This window comes from Strigops habroptila, chromosome 2, assembly GCF_004027225.2.
Source record: "Strigops habroptila isolate Jane chromosome 2, bStrHab1.2.pri, whole genome shotgun sequence".
Lineage (NCBI taxonomy): Eukaryota > Metazoa > Chordata > Aves > Psittaciformes > Psittacidae > Strigops > Strigops habroptila.
The window spans coordinates 6,554,171-6,578,050 of record NC_044278.2 but is presented as its reverse complement, the minus strand read 5'-3'; the positions used below and the strand labels follow the sequence as shown (position 1 = coordinate 6,578,050).

General features: G+C 36.7%; 1 protein-coding gene across 1 annotated transcript in view; it reads right to left on the bottom strand.

Moving 5' to 3' along the window:
* Nucleotides 1-987: 987 nt before the first annotated feature.
* GBE1 (1,4-alpha-glucan branching enzyme 1) overlaps nt 988-23,880 on the bottom strand; it is a 149,793-nt gene continuing 126,900 nt past the window's right edge. Inside the window, exons 15-16 of the mRNA XM_030471566.1 lie at nt 12,852-12,969; nt 988-2,982 (exon numbers count right to left, since the gene is read on the bottom strand). Coding sequence (XP_030327426.1) covers nt 2,914-2,982; nt 12,852-12,969 — 187 coding nt within the window. The 3' untranslated portion in view covers nt 988-2,913. The remainder of the gene's footprint in view (nt 2,983-12,851; nt 12,970-23,880) is intronic.

Sequence of the window (23,880 nt, the reverse complement as noted above, 5' to 3'; positions counted from 1 at the left end):
TACTGCTCATAGAATACATGAGTTTAATGGATGCCTGCATGTTATCATAAGAAAACCTGGTCTGGAGAAGAACTTGAATTATTCAGTACAAAGAACCATTCAGCCCACACGATGCAAGATGAAGGGAAGGTCAGCCTGAATCTTTAGACAAACCAACAGGTGAGGATGAACTTGAATTCTCATTGACTGTTAGAGGCTGTGCAACAAGAATTTGTGGGGCAAAGCTACCAACAATTACCAGTACTCTTTCAGGTGACACGTATATCTTCCTTAGTGTATGAATATAAATCCTTATCAGTCCTCTACACTAAGAGAGATTATCTTTAAAAAGCGTTCTTCCATGATGTCTAAATCTCTGTGGAAAGCTTTGTGCAGGGCATAAATCATCATGGACCACTTAATTTACTTCTGTGACAGAGCTAAACTATCATGTTTGACTGAAGAGTGCTGATTTGAGGTGCACCCAAGCAAAAACACTCTGGAGCTCATGTGCTTCTCAAAACATGTCTGAGGCTTCAGCCAGTCATGGTGACAGGCAGCTACAAGCCTCAGCGCGTAACAGTAAGGAGGGACCTTGGTTGAAGTCTTGCCATTTGAGCGTGATGCTAGACAGAAGGTGAAACGGCAGCAGCTGAATTCCTCTTCATAATCCATCAGAATACAAAGAGCAGCAGGAAGAAATTGTCTTTCCGTGGGTGTTGCAAGGGAGAATTTCCTAGCCAAGGAGCACACCCACTCTTAGAATGTAGAGATGGACTCCAAGAAAGCCCTAATTATAATGTTTCCTATATTTACGTGCTCATCTTGGAAATCTTGTAGCCTGCTTTTATTAATCTGTCACTACATAAAAGAAAAATGTGCGTAGGACAAATATTCTTCCAATCTCATCAGACTTTTTCTGACCGAGATGGAGCAAAGTTTAATACTCTCCTCCAGCGTTAAGAGAACCGTACAATCCTTTTGCAACACAAGCAATGAAACCATATATGCATTTGCTTTATCCTCCTCAGAGTTTATTTTGCATGTAATTTTACTCAGTTTATACTTCACATCATACATTTATTCCTTCTCTTGAAAAACGGGTTTGACACAGACACTTGCCTTGCATTACAGTTTGAAACCTGGAACTGGTGCCAGTAAAAAAACAAACCACCCTATAAAACATATTAGATCAATACAGTGTAAATATAACATGTATTAGAAGTTGCTCGTTATTTCACTACAAGAAAACAATCTAGAAAAAAAAATAAAAAAATATCAGTTCCAGTTGCTAAAACAGTTCAGTATCTTTTCTTTAAAGTCTTAGTGTAACAGGAATGCTTTTATTAGCTCACTACCAAACAATGATCAAACTGGTGTAGAGGAAAATGAAGCATGATCCTAAACAGTATCATGACTGCAATATAAAATTCTTTGTCACACAGAACATAGCAGACCTGGGATGTTCCTAAAGTCCTTCCAGTGAGAACTCTGCAAAAGACTGTTCTGCATCATGCTGCATTATTCCATCCCTTATTTTGCTTAAGAAGTAAGCCACAAGTAAGCATTCCAAGAACTGTGAATACATTTTCAGTATTGGTGCAACTATTCAGCAGTTTACACAATGGTTCACATAGGAAACTGGGTAAAATTATGACTTAGAAATGGTCACGGACATCTCCCTCTTTGGCTACTTTAAAAGTTAGAAAATTCAGATTTGTACAAAAGACATTCATTTCAGAACCAATTCAAATATGTTTTTTAAATAAATGGAACAAAATAAAGCATGTCTCATTAATTTGGTATTAATTTTCCAGAATACTCTGCAATACATTTTCAAATATACAAAATCTTACTCTTTACAAAAAGGTGTAGCTCATGAAGGAACTCACTTGAATAATCTTAGCAGCACTTCAATAATGAACCACCTTGATTTTATCGAAAAAAACCCACCTTAGTTTGATCACTGTATTTTGAGACTGCTTCTTCATGAGAAGCAATGTTTCAAAAAGTTATAACAGTGCAAGAACATCATCATGTTCCAAGCTGAAAGGCAGCTTCTGGAAATAGTGAAATCAGTATTGCAAGGTCCTGACATCAGTGAAAGAAATGCAATGGGAAGAATTACATTTTCAATACATCTTCCAGTGTGGTGGTATCATTGCAGTATGAACAAAACACTCTTTTCACTGAACATTTTAGTCATCTATATGGAATAGTCGTCTCATTTTTTTCAGCTGTAGCAAGTGAAATACACAGACTAAGTGATTTGATTAGGAGCAAATAAGCAACACACACAATAGCATCAGCAGGTCACCAGTCAATTGACCTGCCCATTTTGCTGTTCGGCATTTTTCGTGCAATTTTAGTTAAATAAAACAATGGCAAAGTACTATACTCTCAGAGGACCTTCTCATCTATTTGGATAAACATTTCTAATTCCATGTTGGACTTCATGGAAGAAGAGGAGCCTCAAAATTAGGTCCCTCAAACCGTTAAGGCTGCCTTTTAGCCAAAAACTTCTATTTTATTTAAGCAAACTACTTACTTTTAGTAAGAAGCATTAATATATAATGAACATTTGAATTCACTATCAAAATGAGGCTTACAAGAAATTACAAACTTCAGAGCAGGATCACTCTTCTGTAAACAAAAATTTAATTGACAATACCTGCTGCTTCACAATATCTTAAGTGTAATTTTGTACTACTACAACTACAAAACCCATGTTTTCCTTTCTCTTTTGTAAGATTTCCTCGAGAGGTTCTAGCAAGTCAAGAACTCTGCAATTATATGTGAATATTAATCTTACATTTTAAACACCCAATATTACTATACTCAGTTTCAGAAAGCTTCATTAGAGCAAGTTTTGTTATGCTTAGTACCAGTCCAGCGTATCAGCACTTCTTCTATGACTTGCTTCTTCAGTGATAGTTACAGAGAACTTCCTTTTGGGACATCCACATTCTGAAGCACGATAGCCACTCTGCTTGGAATGTACACCTAGTAAAAACATGACAAGAACAAGCATAGCTGAAAAGAACCCCATCATCACAGAATACGGTTTCTAAATAACAGTATGTGAAAAAACCACATATGAAATGTTTTAACTGTTAAAAATTGTCATTTGTGCAATATTGTGGATCATATTAATCACATTTAAAGAGTGACTATTGATCGCTTAATCCGCAGCAATTGAATTACGCAAGATAACCTAAAAGTTTAAGACAGCTTCATTGCAATCTTTCATCTTTTTAACACTGTTTTGTTTTTTAAATCTTACCTTTATCTATTTTAAAGTGGCTACCAGTAGTGGGCCTCATATGACTTACAATGACCAGTTGCAAAAACCTGAGAACATCCAGGTCAATAGACTGTACAATAACTGGCAAAGTTTTGCAACACTTCTGCTGTAAACTGAAGTTTCCCCAAGGTCTGTCATTGGGGATGTCATTTCTTACAGGCAAGTACCAGCAATATGACACAGCGATGTATTCTTCTTACTCTTGGCACCTGTGGGTTCCAGGGTCTGAGCAATAAAACTCATTCTCAAAACTAGGCAGATTTAAAAATCACCATTAAATTATGGCGTTTTTCTTAGCCTTTTCTCCCAATTGCAATGAAAAAATCCAAACATACATAATCAAAAGACTCCTCATAGATCACAAAAGAACTTGTGGCAATACATTTTACATAACATTCCTTCCAAGCAGAGTCACAATCTGAAAACAAGACTGATATGTGCTATCTACCAATTACCTTGATACATGGTACTCCATCAATTGTCAAGCGTATGAATGTGTTTGCTGAACATGTCAATAAAAATGCAATTATAAAAGGTAACACAAGATTGAAGATTATTGGCTTTATTGGCTTCATTCTGACAACATCCTCTTTTAGACTACCCTTCATCTCTGTGCAATGTCTAATATTCTGCAATTTCAGCTACGTTATCTGCTAACTAGAGGCTTATGGAATGAAAGGCTTTCATAGTTTTCAAAATGAAATAAAGCAATAAAGCAAAAAGCTTTAGGAAAAGGAGAAAAGGAAAAGAACAGCTGATCTTTACTGAACCAGATGGAGCTATGTCCAGTACTTCTCGAAAGGCAGCAAACAATGATTTCCCCTAAGGTTTCAGTGATAAATAGCTTCTACAAATGCGCAGGAAAGGAAATACTTAACGAAGTCAACTAGCTCAGAACATATAGATAAAGGAAGGATTTTTAAATTGTGTATTAAGAAATTCAGTGCTCTGGGTTTACATCATGAAGTGAGAGGAGAGAAAGAACGAACAGAAATCTCTTTTTTCAGAAAGAATGTGTAAAAACTTCCTTAAGGGAACAAAAATTAACATTAATACAAGACCCAGCAATTCTCAGTTATATTCTGGTCAATAATTTGTCAGATCCTAGGAGGAGTACATTAGCCCAGTTCCTCTGAGGTCAATTTATATTAGCTAAGAATCTGAGAGCAGTGTGGAAGCATCCCACTCCTATCAGAATTTAAAGATTGGCTTTAAGCACAGAACTTGTACAAATTATTGTATTTAGACTGATGAGAGGTGTGTTTCCTGTCTGCCATGACAAGATGCAACTGCCAGCTTATTACTTTAGTCACCTCTTTTTTCCTTACCCAGGCAAATTAAACATGCATTTTAGTGGGTTTTTTTCCTTGATGGGCTTCTTGCTAAATCATGGAAGAGCCACATATGGCACTACCTCCTAATCTTATCAACTTATGTCATTGGTTAGTGTAATTACCTCTAAGGCTTAAATAAAACTCCAAGCAGCAGCGATTCAGGCATGAACAATGAATAAATATTATTGAATATATTCATATTTATTAAATATTCTTAATTATCTGTCCAGTGCTAAACAATTTTTTAAATGGAAAAATACTACACAAGAATTAGGGAATTCTTGTTACAAATGTATCAGGATTATTCCTCCCCCCTCACCCAACAGAATTTCCAGAAATACTACAGTGCATATGCTCTGGCTTTATTATTTGTTTAAATAGACAGAACACATTACATTTGTTTGAGGAAGAGAAGGGGGGAGGAGGGACCAAGAAGGTTGGAAAGATTCCTTGTCTTTCCCAAGGTAAGGTGAAATCTGGAAGACTATCTGCCCAGGATCGCATCAGGGTTTTCAGCTTCCTCAGACCAGACTTCCCTTTCGACTCCAGTATTATTCTTTTCCCTTCAGCACCTCTCAACTGATCTACTGCTCTTGTAGTAGCATATTCCTCATTAATTTAAATTTATCTTCTCTATCCTTTTCATGAGTGTAATAGACTGTGTGCCATCCATATGCTACAATTTGCCACCAAGTGGTGCAATTAAAAACAAAAGTCATGAATCCATTAGTAACAGGATAAGTTGAAATGCAAGCATCTTACTGTAAGTTTGAGTCCAGAAACTTTCAAGTAAATGAAAATATGGATGATCCTTAGCTAAAAGCTAATTAGTTTGTAACACTAGGCATATTTGATATCTCGGATTTAGATTAAGAACTCTGCTTGCCAATAATATTTTAATGCATTGTTCTGATTCATATCAAAACACATACTTAACATTATGGAAATAAATGTGAAATAGCATCCAGTAAAAGGCTCACATCTCCAGACGCTGAGACAGCCAGGCTTCTATTGTATTACCCAGGTCTGTCTTCCTTCAATACTGAAAAATATGGCAACCACAGGGTTTTTTTTGCATTTCCCAGGTAAAGTACCACAGATTTTTCTGCCCCCCCCCTTTCTACATTATTTAGGTCCAAATTATAATAATGAATTCTAAAGAGAATTCCAACACACCGAAATACATTAAGATATCTGTTCGGACATGTTATGACATGTGTCTGTGACAAACTCCATTCCATTCATCTTAGTATCCAGCACAACCCCAGTTCTTTTCAGTCAGGCTACTACGCAGCAAGCTGGTTTCTAACCTTTACTAATGCACGGGATTCCTCTGCAGAATTTTTTTTCATTAATTCTTATGAAGTTTCTGTTGGCTAAATCCTCTAATTTATCAATATATGTCTAGATTGGACTTCTAATATGCAATTTATCAACCATTCACTCTAATTCGCTGTCATCTACAAATCTGCAGAGGGTACACTCTGTCTCATAATTCCAGTCACTACTGAAAACTCCAGAACAGTATCAGTCCTGGCAGCAGTTCCTAGGACACTCTCCTTGATACCAGTTAACAGCTAGGACAACCAGAACACCGAGCCTCTGACTACTAAAACTGCAGCAGCCCAGCCAGCTTTTAACCCACCTAGTAATCCTCTTATCCAGCCTGTATTTCCTCAGCTCCTACTTAAGAACGTTGTAGGAAACAAAGCTGAAAGTCTTACTGCATTGATTGTAGCAACCTCATGCACACAGCCAGAGTCATTTCATCACAGAAGGCAATCAGGTTCATCATGCATGTTTTGCCTTTGCTAAATCCATGCTGGCTTTCTGATTGACCCATCACATATAACCCACTTGTTTGGATACGGATTCCAGGAGGAGGTGGCCCTTAACTTCTCAAAGGGCTGAGGGGAGAGGCTGACAGGTCTACAGATCCCTCAGCTTTCCTTTTCACTTTTGCTACAGCCATTGTTTAGTTGTCAGGAATTTCCCCTGACCACTATGATTTTTCACAGATGACGGCGATAAGTCTTGCAATCACATCACTGAAATCTTTACAAGGCTCTGAGTGTATCCCATTTATATACAGTGTCTTTAAGATGTCCCTAACCTACTGCTCTGCCACTTTTTCAATAGTGTACTGGCACACAAAAGGGTCTAAGAGCAGGCTTTGCTCTTGGGCTCTTGAGGTAAAGAAAAAAAGAGGAAAAAAGGGATTGAATACTCCTGTACTGTGTATAGCGCCCATCGCAAGTTTGATCCCTCCTTTTGTCAAGGGACTTGCAATTTTTCTTAAGATGCTTTTCCTATTAGTATACTTGTAGAGTCACCTTTTGCCACTGTTCATCATCTCAAGCTAGTTTTTATATATATAAAACATGGCCTGAGACAGAGATCTATCTATACATAGATAAGTATAGTAAAAGTGTATTGACGTGTCCTGATTAAAATCATCATAGGAAACCTAGGTATTCATCAGTAAAAGACATTATCAGAGACACATCACTTTTGATGTTTCTCTGTACCTTAGGAGGAGAGTCTCAGAAGTTTATTCTTGTCTTCCCTTTTCCCCTTCATATACTGTTGCTGAATTACATACTTCCAATTATCAGCCTCAGTTCTACTGATCTCTGCTCTTCTAACCTGCTTTTTCTGATTGTAAGTTTTATCCCACACGTCTCCGTCACCATTTGACAAGGCTCACTTGATGAACCTAGACAGAAGTGAAATCCCAAAGTACAGAATACTAAAGAGAATACATTCATAGCTAGCCTATGTTTTGACTATCATTCAATCAAACCATCCTCTGAATCCCTCTTCTGTTTCAAGCTTTCTGTGTTCATCTTAAACTCCACTCCTCCCCACCAGGCTTATCCATGTTGGAAAGGGCCTCTGGAGGCCCATACTCCCTGCTGAAAGCAGGGTCAGCTATGGGGTCAGAACAGGTTACTTAGAGCTTTAGATATCTCAGTGAACTGTCCCTCTGCTTTCTAAACCAATTGCTTCCTTATTACTTAAGGTCCTGTAAGCTGTCACGCAAACTCCACTGTTTTAAGAAACCATGAAGAGATCTAAAACCACACATGGGAATGCTCATGAAGCCTTTTCTGATGAGGAGTATGGGGAAGGGAGAAAATCAGATCTGTTTGGGACAGAGTTAGGACGACTCAGCTGTAAATACAAGTTTTTGACAAAGCTAACATTCAAACATTTAGTCATCAAATTATCGAGAGTCTTTTTTTTTCTCCTCAGTGGAGTATTCAGCAGGAGTGAAGTGGAATAACTGTGGCTGACTTCACAGGCAGATGTGCTAACAGAGGATGATGGAGCTGTGTTTATAAGTCAAATACATACATAATTGTTTTTTATTATCACCTCTGACCTTTTCATACTGTATGTCCATTTAAACTGAGGCACGCACTTACACTGCCTGAACTAGGCAAATCCCACACAGATCAAGGTTTCCAGCCTAAAATAGCATAGCCACTCTAATATGGAGAAAAATAAAGATTTATTACAATCAACCTGTTTTCCACCAACATACAAGGTGTGCTATCAAGATCACAGTCCTTTAATGTAGGCTATCTCGCAAACAGGGAAAAAACAACTGGTACTTGTTGAACATTAAGACAGTTTTCAGCCACACAAATGCTTACTCCTTACACCTTTTTCCTGTAAATATTCAGATAATTTCAAGAAATAATATATTATAAAAGCTAAGAAGAATGCCAGAATACCAAATAGAGAAAGCACTTCTCAACAGCAGCAGCCATGAGTAGAAATCTCACTTTATGTATTTTGGGAGAGGACTACAATACACAGCAATCTCCAAACATATCTAAAAGCTCACAAGCAAGAAGTTCTGCAAATGACAACTGCTACTTTCAGATCTGTCACACTGGATTCAGTACCAGGTGCAAGAACAACTGAAACTGTCTGGGACTGCAATGAACTACTCTTCATCCCACTTTCAGGGTTGGAAAACACCAGGCCCTAAAAATACTTTTAAGGTCATTTTGAAACAGATGGGAGAATTACTATAACTCAGAGCTAGATCAGGCACTGCAGAAAAATATTTGGTAGTGCATATTGCAGCTGGTAGATAGAGAAGGCAATGTCACAAGAGTCTGTGCCAACACTATCCCAAACTTCTAATTAAAATGAGGGCTTTAGACCATCTCATGTCTCTGTATCACTACTAATTGTCAGACACAGATACCATTCTGAGAATATAATTAACCATCAATGCATAAAATACATGATACTTTTTGCTTTCTGACTATAATTTGTTATTCAAAACCTCAGACATTTGGGTTTTCATTTTGCTAGATATTGCATATGACAAAGAAGGTATGTTTAAACTAATGTGAAGTTCTACCTTCCAATTTGTTTTTCAATTTACAGCAGCATAGCATGAATATGCAGAAAATCACTTCTCAGGTTGTCTTGCTTCATTTATGCAAAAGAAGACCATGTACTACAGAGGCTGTATCTCAAAATTTCTTCTTTATTATCTTCTGCAATCTTTTTTCAGGTTAAGAAAGAGTATTTTAAAAAGACAACAGAACCCCCTGCCAAAGCTAACTAAAATATAAGACAGGATGAAAGAAAATGATTAACAGAATAACTTTAGAATCATTACACTTGCTTCTGGCTTTAAAAAGTCAAATGATCAATGAATATGAGCAAATGAATTCTTAAGTCTTAATCATCAAGAGGTAAAAATAAGAAAAGGCCTTGCTGGTACTAAAGTCTTACTGAATCCCCTAGTTATAACAGTTCATTTTCTAACTACAAACATTCCTTCATATAACCTGTATATCTGTGCATGTCAGGAGAGAAAACAGTTAAAGACTACATCAGTCCTTTAAAATTCAATACGTAAGTCCTTATCATGAAAGTTATTCAAATGAGGATTTTCAAAGCTAAGGTCACTAAAAGCTTTTAGATCATCTCAGACTATACAAGTATTTTAATTTGTCAATAGACTCAAGGAAGCAGGAAGTTGCACTTTGACATTGAATAATATACATTAAGGTCAAGGTTAAAACCCAACCCAGTAATAAGGATGTTCTTAAAATAAACTATATAATTTCAGTTTCATTTAATGTGAAAAGATTATGTCAGTAGATGACAAAAATAGACAATCAGAAAAAAACTGTACTGGGGACAGGGGGAAAGGAATACTTTGACATCTATTTGTTCTTCAACTAATTGGAAAGAACTACAGAAAAAGTGAATCTATAAAAGCTGAAATGTGTTAAACAATTATGTTTTTCAGCAAACTGCATGCTACTTTGCCAATGGCACAACACACTCTGCAATATTCCCGCTTATTACTCAGTTCAGTTGGGGTACAAACTATCAAAGTATAACCCCACCGTTTTTATATAAATTCTAATTTTTGGTGTGGTACAAAAATATTAAAGTTACTGGGACACACATTCCCAGTGATCATTAGTTCCACTTTACAGTAAAATTCAGTCAACTTGTTTGCCTTAGAAAAGACTGACAAAATATCTCAAATTATGAGTGTTATCAAAAACGGCTACTTTTTTCCCCTCCCACCTGGAATTTAAGCTTCACATCCAACTACAACCACTAAGTGAGGTATCAACAAATGACTTGGTACATAAAGGGGCACTAGGATCTGACAGGAGCTGAAATGTGTGTGCAGCACTTAATTTACATCTTGAAAAGAGATGATAAGACACAAACAAAACTAAAAGGTTATAGAAGCATCGAAAAAGCACACAATTTGTACAAAACAGACCTAACCTTCCCTCTCCCTCCTCCCCCATTCTGAGAATACTACAATGCAGATGTAAACAGAAATAAAACTGCAGGTAAAAGTTTATTACACCTATTTTTACAACGACGAAGTGGTTAACAACTTGCTATTAGAAAGTTTGATTATGTGGAATGTTATGAACATTTCATATATTTGTTAAAATCCAGAACAGAGCAAGCAGTGAAACGGAAAAATTAGATTAAAATTATGATTTAAAGCAGTCATATTACAAAGGACATTTTTGGTGCATTTTTCTATGGAGTTTTCAATGTATGTCTAATGATTCTGAAATCTGGCCCTCTACAGCATTACTAAACAAACCCGAATCATCTGTTCATCAACAAAATTTTACAGTGAAATGCCTACTTTACACTGCTTACAAAGCTTCCTCTTCATCCAGGATTCTTTGCTACAGGAATTTCATATCTCCCTTCTTCTCATTTTGCAATGTCACTTTGAATATTTGTTTTATTAGGTGATGTTTCTAAAATGAATCATGTCACATCTAATCTTCTATTTTTGTAACATATTTGTGTGCTTTTTAAGCTTGACTTGAGCAGCAGAATTATTGCATGTGATTTCGTGTTGTCACAGCCCTCTGGGCACATTTTGTTGACAATGTTTACTTACACACCTTAAGGGAGGTGCATCTGTCATTAGAAAAATACTTGTTTAAAGTCTGTGGTGGAGGAGGAACTAAAATTTTTGAAACAAGAAGTCTCATGCATCATTAAAGAGAATAAGGTAACTGTTAAACAGCAGGAAAAGGACCATTATGACTTTCTTGGGATGGCTTCACAGGTTTTTTGAAAAGCAATTTGAGGGGAAGACTTCTACTTGGACATTAGGAACTGCAACTAAGACTAAAGCAACTCCCAAGGATGACTGATTACCCAAGAACTGGGATATAAATTGCTATGTAAAACATCAATGTTCTGTTCTTTCTTACATGGAGTTCTATCATGGTGAATTTAGTCAGGTTTTCCAGATTTTTTTTCCTCAATTACTTTTACTTGGTGTCCTTTACTAGTGTTTTACCTCTATGTGGCATTTGTGGCATCTTCTGGGGTGTTGGCTGAAGGTGGTCTGTGAATTGGATTGTTGAAGGATATGAAAGAAAGGTAACGTGACGCATGCTGCTGGCTTTCTTTCTGACCCAGAAGTGCCACTGTCATGCCACAGTCTATGCTGCAAGAGTGCATTTGCTGCTTTGCATGTCACATGCCTTATCTTCCACATGCTCCTAGCAAATTGCATCTTCGTATTTTGTTGCATTTTCTTCTGTCTCAAATGACTGGTGCAAGCCATCTGAGAGTCTAAATGTGAAATATACATTCCAAATTACAGTTTAATTGGCTTGCAAAAATTAAGTTAGTGGTAGATAATTAAGATGCTCTCCAATCATCAAACCAAGGTATTTGAATCGGACACGCAAAGCAAGAATTCGAGAAGCATTAATTAAAATTAATTAAAAGCATTAATTTGCTAAATAACCTTCAGCAATGAAATCTTAGAGCCTTAGTTTCTTTGTGTGCATATGAGCATAGATACTTAGCCACACTATGAGGGCATTGTGACATACAGATGCTTAAAAAAAAGGTCCCAAGATCCTTTACACCAAGCATGATGACAGCACAATAATTATGTCATGTAATGAAACTATTTTAAAACAAGCAAATGAGAGAAATGCCAATATCCTGAATACAATGAAACAGAGTAAGAAAGAGATAGATAATTAGAGGGCTAAAGCACCTCTGCTATGAAGACAGGTTGAGAGAGTTGGGCTTGTTCTGTCTGGAGAAAAGAAGGCTCAGGGGAGACCTTGTAACAGCCTTCTAATACCTAAAGGGGGCCTATACACAAGGATATGCCTCCCACTTCATCTGTGGGAAAGTGTTTATCTGTTATCCATAGGACTGGAAATTCTTGAAATTGAAATGTGAACAGAGAAGGTCTGTTACATTTTGCAAAGTTTTTCTGTAACCTGAGAAGAAAGCCAGTTGGGAAATGCATGATTTGCTTTAATTCATGTTTGTGGAGTTGAGCAAATGATTTTAAGAAAGCAACGTGAGATTCGGTTTCTACAGAGCTTTAAATAACAAAGCAAGCATGTAGATGGAGTCTCTCAGACATGAAAATAAAGCAAATGATATTAAAAATGATAATGCCAAAGCACATTAGAAGGTTTTCATGCATGTTGGCAAGGAACGCCGTGTGCCAGACACTGCAGGAGTGCATGCAAATTTAAATGTAACGTCAAAAGAGAAAAATCAGTTAACATTATAGGCCATAATAAAATCCTAATAGTCATCTCTACCGTATTCACACAAAGGCTAAGTTCAGAAAATACCACCCCCCTCCAAATTCTCCTAGAATAGATTCCATATTTGTCCAAAAAAACCCTATTCAGATGAAACAAACAAAAAATAATCTTGCTTACCATAAGTGAATTAGGTCGATAATTGTGAGGATATTCTTCAGAGAAGTACTCTGTACTGTGGTCCAGCCTTTGATGCCCTCCATATTCTCCATCATCAGAATCCAGAAGGATTTTATACTTAAAAATTACTATTAAGGAACTATGCCAACTTACTGTGAAAGGGAAAATAAATCAAAGCAAAAAACCTGGAAGAACTGCTGCAACATAATTCATGCCAATATACTTAATAGAAAGCAAAAAAAATAATTAAAAGATATCTAAGAAAAGAGTGGAAAAATAAAAGAAACATACAGAAGCTGTATAGAAAATTTTATTTTAGCATAGGGACTCCTAGTAAAGAAAGCACCTTCCAGACTCTTCTGGAACCTTCCATGAATGGCAATTTTATATTATTACAGTAGATATGCATAGCATCATATGAGATAAACTAGATTAAAACGTACCACTAAACAAAATGAGTGGATTTGAATTGCTTTTAAGAAGTTACATAATTGTGACTGTCAAAATCAACTGATGTTTAGCAATATTTTACAGTCTGTCAGAATCTGATCAAGTTTTAACGAGGATATAATTTTAGAGCGGAAAACCCCACAATTCCTTAGATACATTTTCGGAAGAGTTTGAATTTTTATAGTAGAGAGGAACAAAAGAAAGCTTATATTTACTAGAGCACCTTGTAAGAGACAAAACATTCTGAATGCAGTTGTTAAAATGAGGCGAGTTATTTAACAAAGTGTAACAATGAGTTGGAATACCTGTACAGATACTTAAAAGGATTCAAAGAGGTTTAGCAAAAAATAGAAGATAAAATACTGTTTCAAGAAGAAAATCAGAAAACGTAAGGAAATAAATGAGAACATGAAGAGCTCATACATATTCAAAAGTAAACTACTTCTTATTTGGGACAACAACAAGTAGAATGTTTTACATTTAGGATTATTTCAGTATCTTTGAATTTCTTGTTTGGACATAATTAAAACATCCTTTTACCTCCTGAAGTTACAACAGAAGACCTCAATGTCCACTCCCCACCACCCAAAACATATAGAGAGGGAAATAACAGTGCTCTATAATCCACAATGTGCTTCCTTCATTTTAAGCCATGGAAGACTCTTATTTTACTAGAACTTGTATTTAATAGGATTAGGGAAGAGCGAAGCAACAGTCTTTCAGGTCAGTGGTCCTTAAACTACTCTTGGGTTTGTGTTTGCTCTGCCTTTTGAAAACAGTCCTGCTCAAAAATCTAAGGATCTTGGTATTAACAGATTTTTTTCTTTATTTAACTCTTCTTACACTACTCTTTCTATCAGATGAATTTAGGAAATTTCCCAGCCACCAAGTCTTTCTGATTTAAATCTCTAGCAACAAGAAAGACTGAAGCATGACATAACACAAAAAGTAGCCTAAACTGAAATTAACTGCAAATCTATTCAGTTTAGAAGTATATTTCAGTTTAGAAGATTGCACAGGTTTTGCTGACAGAAGGCAAAGAAGAAAGATAGATGCATATGAGGGAAAAAGCAAAGCTGTCAGTTAGCTACCAAATCACTAACGTTAAGCAATCCCTTCCCCATAAGCATTCGCAGCAAACTGAAAGGTCCCGAACTGCCAAGTTAGTTGTTGATTACTAGGGGGCAGGTGCCCAAAGGGAGAAACAACAGATCACTGTATTCTCTAGCAAAACCTTTGTCTTTGTTACCTTCAGGAATAACTACACTTTGCCAGATTTAGTCCTAATGTTTTACATGTGCACTACATCCTCCCTCATTTTATAAGCACATTCAAATTACCATTCATTTGTTGTCACGTACGACACACAAAAATACAAACTACAACTTCAGTTATTCTCTCCAGTGCCCTTTAAAACCCAGCATCAGCAATGGCTGCTACTATTCCACTATATATTTTATTAACATGGCAGGCGAACATCTCCCTCAAGCATTTCACTCTTTGCTCCTGTGATCCACGCTATACATTAAATTTAATAATTTATCAGTGTTGCTGAAAGCCCTGACATCTTTAATGATTCCAGTAAAACTATTTACAGCAAATGCAATTGTTATAGCTATGCTAATTTTAAAACAATTTATCCCATTTCCTTAATCCAGGCCATAAAAATATGTCTAGTAGTGCTCTCTAGCAATATAAATTGCTGGAAATACTAACCTGTTCTCTGACTGAAAAAAAGCCCGATTTCTGTTCAGTATGGTGCTGTGACTGTATTTCCTAACCACTACAGCAGAGGAGAGTAGGAAAAGCAATGAACTCTTGCATAGATAGAGCTGGAAATGGAAAGGCTGTTATTATCTACCACACTAATTACTGAATTAATATGCTTTTACGAAGTTTCAAAATACATATTTTAACACAATTTTTTATTTAATCTTATGCAGGTTTAATGACACATAAAACACCACTAAGTAAATGCAACTCATAAAATAGGATAATTTGTATTTTGTTCCTCACCCCCTACTATTGATAAAAGGAATCCAAGCGCTATTTGTGGGGGTGATGGTCCAGCATAATTAAAAGCTTTGCAGAACAGCAGACAAAAATTTCTACTGACCAGCTGTAAAAAGATGCAAGGCATACTGAGTATTTATAAAGAAACTACTCTTTTCTGTACGGTCTGGTGCAACTCAGATGAACATCTATCACAAATCAAATACATTCAAATAGTAAGTATATTGGGATTTCTGTATTCTATATGATAGCTGTATTACAGAGATTGTCTATGTGACAGGTTACTGATGATGACAGAAAGTCTGGACAAAACTGAGCAAGACTGGACATGTAGGAAGGGTAACTAAACTTACACAAAAAGACTGTACATGATCCTGATGGTTTTACCTTCATTTTTTCATAATCTGTTTTAAAATGGGGATTAGTAGCTGTTATAGTTTTGATTTTATTGTACAATGAAATGTTTAAGCATCCATACTTCTGGTTCCTTCGTGCTTTCCAGGCGTGCAACTAGAGCATGCGTGTGTATGTAAATATTTATTTTCTTTTTAACTTACATGTAAATCAGCTCTCGTTTTCTCACTGCACTTCTCAATATACAAAAGAATACCTAATAATGATTTAATTTTTATCCCTTGCTACTCTTTCTTGGCTAAAAGCAGAAGGATATAGTTCTGGCAACAGAGATGGGACAAAGTACAGACCAAAAAGGATAAAAAATTGTGCTGAAACAATTTCTGTTCCTACACAGAAACTTTCAGAAAGTGAATTTAAGCTAGAAGAAAGAAGTGTATGGGCAACAGAAGACACGGGAACATTTTTAAAAAGCTTTTTGATCCTTCAAGCAGTCTTGGGATCAGCTGGTTGTCCTGAAGCAGTCATAATGGCACTGACAGTAACACTGGCATGATTCCATGCCTAATCCAGCTAGATACTATAACCGTATGACAAGATTAAATTTACTCATTCTCATTACATCCACATGGATTAAAAGATTTACTCGCAGAAGTAATGGCTAAAGGTAACCCGGGATGCTTTGTTTAGGGTGTGCAGAGAAAGCTCTGGGTGTTTTTTGTTTATTTATATAAACCGAACAACTTTCCCCTAAAGCCTTTTTCAACACTTCCTAAGGGGAAATCCTTTACAGAATCAGCTACAGTATATACCTTGTGATAGTTGCACACAGCATACAAAAGATTATCTCTTCTTAAGAAGCCTTCATCTTATTAGTTTCATCTATTTACTTATTATTCAACATATATTAGTAAAAGCTGTACAAAAACCAAGAGATCTTTAACTAGGGCATTTGACACACCATGTACAAATGCAGAATAATCCCCCCTCCACTCATTGTTGGGGATTTTTGAAGACAAAGAGGCTCCAGAATTCCTGTAACAACAACAGCCAGTGTGCACCCTCCACATAAGATCTTATACTACACATTACAGAAAAAGAGAGCTTTTTAACCATGGAGAAATGGAGAAAGAAAGTAAAAATCTTTTGGGGAAAAAGTTAAAAAGTTTCTGTATCAATTCTGACCCAGCAATCTAATCCAGAAAGAGGTATTACAGGAAGGCTTTTGTCTTTCGATTACAAGTTAGGAAATAGTAGACTAAAAGAGAAGTTCTTTCCCCTCAATCATAAACAGTGCTGTGTAATACCAAAGCGCTGGAAATTTCTATCATTATTGAAACAAGACACTGAATTAAAACAGTTCAGGCACTATTTAAGGAAGAATTAAAAAATAAACCCCCAAACACAGAATAAAATTCCAAATTTAAAATGAACTAAAAAATTTCTAAATCAACATGTCTGCCTAAATGTTCTATATACCTTCTTCTAAAAGTTAAATATATATATATATATACACACACACAGGTGAAAGCAGCATGTTTTCATATTTTACCTCTTTCAAAAACATTAAGCAGCAGTGGTGACAGCAGAACATGCAAATAAAACGATGGAGCAACCAGTCACTGCAATGTTAATGTTAAAGTATTGGCCACTATAGCAGCCAAACCAAGGCTGACTCCACCACGCTGAGTGTTAAACAGCTTCTCAGCATGGTTAGTTTATCAGCTACATGTACAGTAATGGCTTTAAGAGAAAAACTTCAAAATAAAGTATTTTGTCAAATCCAACCCTCAAAGTCCTGGAAAATATTTTTGCCCATCTTAGATGAAAATCGAAGGCCAGCTTTCAAGTACCGCGCCAGCATTTCTCTTTAGTCTTGTTTTAGCAACTAGTACACAAGCAGCCTACATCTGAATGATCTTCAATACGGTAATAAATGGATTCTCAGAGGTCAAGTTGAATAAACTGGCAAAGCAAAGTAGAATAACTCACAGCAGCATCTACTGGCTGAATATACAAGTCTTTCTAACTTTGCTCATTAAAAAAGGTCACTCTAAGTCAACAATTTATGACAATTTAAGACAATTTATGACAATTTAAGACTACAAATTATGAAGGAGCGACCCTTATGAACTGTGGATTAGAAACCTATCATTAATGCACCAAGATTTCCTTGTGCTGCTTTGATTTGGAAAATTAAACACAAAAATAGCACCTCCTGGTTTTGTTTTTTTTTAGTACTTCAGCAATTTAAAATTGGAAACTACACAAGGCAAAATACGAAGTTCAGATGTAGGTGTCACGTTTTAATTGAAGGTTTCATAGTTATCAATCACCATCAGAAATGCAAGTGTCCTTAAATACACCAGTGGAATAAATATTATCTGAAGTTACATTTTTTTCTTTACTTAGGCACATTTTTCTCTTTTTTTCAGGTACAACCAGACATTCAGACATATAAGATATGCTGATTTTCTCTAAGTGAAGCTGTCTCAGGATACCGAATAGAAACCCTCCATGGTTCCAGTTAGAGAACTTACTATATTTACTAGGTAGGGCTTTGTGTGTATCTGTTTGCTCATCTTAAAGATGCAGCCTAGGGTTATTCTAAGAAAAAAAAAATTAAAATCAAATTAATTAAATTCAGGGTAGTTCATAGAATGATTTAATTCACCTCCTCTTCCTTCAAAACTGAATGTGACTCCACACAGAATCAGAGATACAATATATGAAATATGAGTCATGGAACTGATGCTTAACTTTAGTGGTACAGCTGCCAGACAGACAGAAAACACATACTGAACTTCCCCCAATTCATGTGTTCACTGGATTCTCAGGTTCAATGTGAGAGACAAGGGAAATCTGAGGGGGTGTCTACCTTAATATTTATGATGGGCTTGAGAGTGCACTCTCCTTGCATGCTCCTAGAGAGAGCAACACTCCTCCTCATCAACCCTAACCATGTTTTAGTTCACGGTTCTGAACTATTTTTTCGTGGCTGTGGAAGGTTTTTTTGGGGTGGAGGTGAGGGTGTTGTGGGTTTGATTTGTTTTTTACACATTTACTCATCTTTAATAACTTTTCTAATAGAAATAACACAAACAGCTGCTATTTAACAAGCCACTGCTAAAAACTTGCGAGTCAATGAAAGAAGAGAGCTCACCTAGGCAAGTAAGGTGACCTTCACTTACCATGGGAGTCAACCCACAGAAGGGTAGGGCACAGTATCATAAGCAAGTCTCAAGGACAAAAGACAAGGATCACAAGTCATAGCATGGCATCATAGGGGTAGAAACAACAATGGTTCAGGCTGGCAGAGACCTCTGGATGTCAGCTACAGGGTCAGAGCAGATTGCTCAGAGCTTTATCCAGAAAGCTCTTAAAAACTTGCAAAGATGGAGCCTGCACAAGCTCTCTGGGCAACCTGTTCCAGCACTTATTTGATGTCAGCACTGTGGACAACTTTCTCTTTAGGAAAGGCAAGATCTCTGCTATTAGACCTGTAGGAAAGTAGTACCAAGATTGCAATAATCCCCATGCCCACTAGATACTCCAATTCAGATTTTAGATTGGATTTACTGGCATCATGATCTACATTTTCCCAACAGCAAAAGACACCTGGTAGAGAATGCTATTCACTGCCTGTTTTTCAAAAGTATGTAGCTGTTGGAAAAAGTGCCCAGATGGAGAAGTCACCAGGATGACGATGCAGATGACATAAGAATTTCACGTACAAAGGCACAAGCTGGTTTCAGAAGTCAAAGGCAACAGTAATGAGCCAGTGCCAAAGGAATATATTCACCCTACAGAAAGCAAGAACAGGTAAGCTGTCCTGGCAGCATTTTTCATTGCCAAAGTGCTACCTGTAAAATAAAAGAAGAGATCTTGGCAACAAGTGAAGACAAGAAACAAACTGAGAAAAAGGAAAGCCAGGCACATCAGCAGCTGCAGAATTGACAAACATTATTCCCAAGATAGATCGAAAGAAAGGGAAAGGATACCAGAGAAAAACAACTTCTCAAAGAAGTATGTACAAGCATAATTTATGAATTATTAATATGCACACAGAACAAGAAATACAGCCACAGATCAATATGACTAATTAATGAACTTTTCATTCACCTCGTATCCTAGAAAGAAGCCTAAAGAAAGTGGAAACCAGATTTTCAAGCTGGGCATAAAAGAATACAAAGACAATATTACAGAAGCTAAAAGGACAAAATATATGCTAGTAAGACACATTAAGGAAAACAGGAACTCAGCCATTAAATGCACTATAAATACAGGGAAGATGAAGGAAAGTACAGCTGCAAGGAGGATGTAAAGAGCCTGAAGTGGTTAGGCCCTTTTGTTTTCAGCAGTTCTTTAATTTCAGGGAAAGAAAGAAATTAATTTAAAGATGAAGGGTACCTCTCTTCTCCCTCTCCACACACTCCTCATTTTGGAGAAGACTACGGGGTCAACCTACAATTAAGAAAAAGCACATTGGAAATCCTTTGGATGCTGACCTTCAGCTCTGGATATTTAGAAGATAGTTGAAGCCACTGAGCACTCAAGTCACGGCACAGTACTGAGGAGAAGGGAAGGTACTGTACCCTTTTGCTTCAACCAAATACAGATGCTTTTTGCTTAAACCAAATGTAAATTTAAAGCTAAGTAAATCCATATTGGTTGGTTATCATGAACATAAAATGCTGGTTTAGTTTTGTGCCAAGCTAACAAGCCTGGTTAAAAAAAAAGGGGGGATAGATATATACGGATAGCTTATTTTTAATGACACTTTTAACACTGCAGAAGAATTGTTTAACAAAAATCAGCACGGGATCTTATGGGAGAGGAAGGAGTTATTTCTGAAATCTTTAAGCCCCTTTCCTGTTCTTTCTCCCTCCTTTCAGCCATGTTCCTTTTGAATAGAGGAAAGAAGTTCCCCATATTGAATTTCTACTGCAGACAAGCCTTGGAATCAACCACTACCCCCCAGAAAGGTCTAGTCAGTATTAAAAAAACCCCCAAACGTAAAAATGGAAACTTATGAATGGTTTCCCTGTTGATATTCAAACTTTTATCTACAATCAGAGAACTAGAGACAGCTGACCTACATGTTGGTTATTCATCTATCTCAAAACTGAAGCAAGCCAGGCAGAAATAATTTGTTAGGTAAGCTGCCTGTTTCTCACGAAAAGGCTTCTGAAAGAGCATAATTTATGAAGTAAAATTCCAGCATGAGCACAGAGATATTTTCCTTTCTCCCTCACATAACGGCACAGAAATTAAGCAATAGCATATGCCACTCTAATAGTTACACAGACTCATAGTGCTGGAAACCGGCATCTTTCCCTACACAGATCAAAGACACATTCCCACGTAAGCATGCTATATTTCTTATTCACACCTATTAACCTTAACGTACCAACTACCTTGGCAGAATTTAGCATTTGACTGATCCTAAATTAAGTCCTTTGTCTCCACATGCCAGATACCTCCTGAATTCTAACAGGCAAGGACACTTACATAACTGCACTTCAAAGCAGTCTGCAAAGCAGTGTCTTTGCCTTCAGCAATTGCACACCACTGACTCATTCAAGTGACCTTATTTGCTCATTAGAAGCTCTAGGTGCAGGATGCAAATGTCAGAGAGCCTGAATTAATTATTTATCTATTTTTTAATATATACTTTTTACAGCATTTTGATGACAGCGTTTGTGATACCTCAGGTCTTACCCAGCTATTTGCTTACGGACAACTCTGACTTCAAGTGTCATCCTAAATTCATAAGTGTACAACTCTGGTATTCATTCACTCTAGCATTACAATGCTTTGCTACATTATGCTATGTAAAAATGGCAGTATTTGTAAGAAAGTAACCATTTTTCCCCCCATGACATTTTTTTCCTGCTTGCACTTTAGCAGTATATGACAGCGTGAAATGTCAAGATAGGAACAGAGATAACCTACCAGAGATTCATGCTGCTCAACAACATTTACGGACTTCCATGCTCACATATAAAATTAAGGTCTCAGTCCTTGAATACTTCACACTAGGCTACATGATCTTTGGAGAACAAGATGTAGAATGGAGTAACCGAATGTCAATGAAAATAAGGCAAGAGGGAAGGCTGCACTATGAAAGGGAAAGAAAAACTCACTCCAACCTGGCTGTGACTCTTCATATAACTATTGACTGGCTGGCTGTTCAGAAAAAGACCTTCCAAACCAAGCGGGATCAGGAGGACTGTAATGTTTACTGACTACCACTTCTCTTATTAAAGTGCAATAAGGTTTGCTACACCAACAGCCTAGAAATAACAGCTGAAAGAAGAATGACATTTTCAATGAGATCAGAACAGAGGACTGCCTACAAAAACACAGGCCAGAGGGGCAAGAAGCTCTGTATCTCAGCATACCTGGTAACAGAGCCGAAAAGCTATATATGACCTTTGTGATATATATATTGCTACAGTATATTGATACGCCAAAGCCATCCACTTAATAAAGGCAAATTTAATGACAAGTTTTACATGCACTAATTTGACTTAACCCAATCCACTAAACAGAGGTAGTAAAATGATCATCACATTTCCCACAGTTCCCAGTATCATTCAGATAAACTTTTTAATAAAAAGAATTTAATCATTATAGCCATTTGCTCTCCAGGCTTATACAGTAACTGCCTCCAAGTATCTAATAAAAAATGCACCAAATTTCTTAAAACCCCCCAGAGTAACAACAAGCTCTTGCTTTTAAGTATTTCTGCTTCATGTTTAAGTTCCATAGGGATTGTAAAGAATTCCTTTTAAAGTGGAGAAGTTGTGAAGATTTAACACCACATGTGACCGTATTTCCTAGTTACAGGATACTATTTTAAATCTCAAGTTAAAAGGTTCCATTATGAAACTATACATAAAATTCATGGCTCTAATTCAGGACAACATTTAGAACGAAAACTAGCCAAGAGTAAAACACCCCAATGGGTTTAAAGAAAATAGATACAAAAACTCAGGCTGCTGGATGCTCGCAGAGAATAAGAAAGGATGCTGAAAGCAAGAAGAATAGGAGGACAACAGTGGTTCTTAATTTCAGGATATGCTTAATTCAAAACCTGATACTATAACCAGTTCTTCATTGTTTCAATGTTTGACTACTCCAGAAGACTGAGCTGCAATATGAAAATTTAGTGGGTTTTTTTGTTTGTTTGCCTGATTACCAAAGTACTATTCAAGTCAGCTATTCTTGATTAGCAGCTTAGAAATCTCAGCCAAGAAAGACTTTGCATGTCTAAAAGAACTGAACGCAGAAAAACTGCGTTTTCCCTGGTTAGGTGAAATATAAAGTGGACTTCCTACAGATTTGTCTGGTTGTTAAAATACTTCATACCCTTAAATTTGGGTTCTAAAAATAAAACCAAATCCTTCTAGAATGGAAGTACCAAAACAAGCCTCATCTCCTCCATGCTCTGAAAATCATGCCATCCTTTTCTTTTGCACTGTCTCATTTCTACCAGTCTTAGATTTCAGAAATGGTCTAAGTTAGCCCCTGTTTACTGCTAACAGCTTACCAACGCTACAGAAAATAAGCAGATCTAAATCTGAACAGCACTGTCACCCACATGCTAACTTCTGCCTTTTAATCTTGCAACCAGAGGAGATATGAATAGAATACAGAATTTTTAGGGTGTCCTGCTACGAAGAGAATCACAAATATGACACACGGGCCTGTGAGAAGTGAGGCAATTTTACTTAGTCTCTTTCACCACATGCTGCAATAATTCAAATGTGCTGTCACTTAAATCCATGCATAGAGCTCATTACTACTTCTCAGCTAAGTTGAGGATGTTTAAGGAACTGCTGTAACGACTCTGCTCTTGAGCTCAGTTTCAGAGAAGTGTTTCAGTGACTATCTGCATCTTCTCCATTCTAATGCCAAAGCATTAGGTATGTCTAGTTTAATTATGATGAAGTTTCCTGAAAATAGTTGATTATGATGATGAATTTAGAAGCACATCACATACCAGCTACTACTAAGATTTCAGCAGTTCTCTAATACACTTGATGGTAGTTCCACAACTCTGTGATTTTCCTTGGGCTAGAAAGAAACTTTTACACAGAGGAATGGGATAATGGAGAGCTTCTGTCTTTGGTATCAATGAAAAGATACTGAGAAAGCAATTGGTAGATACAGTACTGATTAGCTTTCACCTAGACAGAACAGAAAT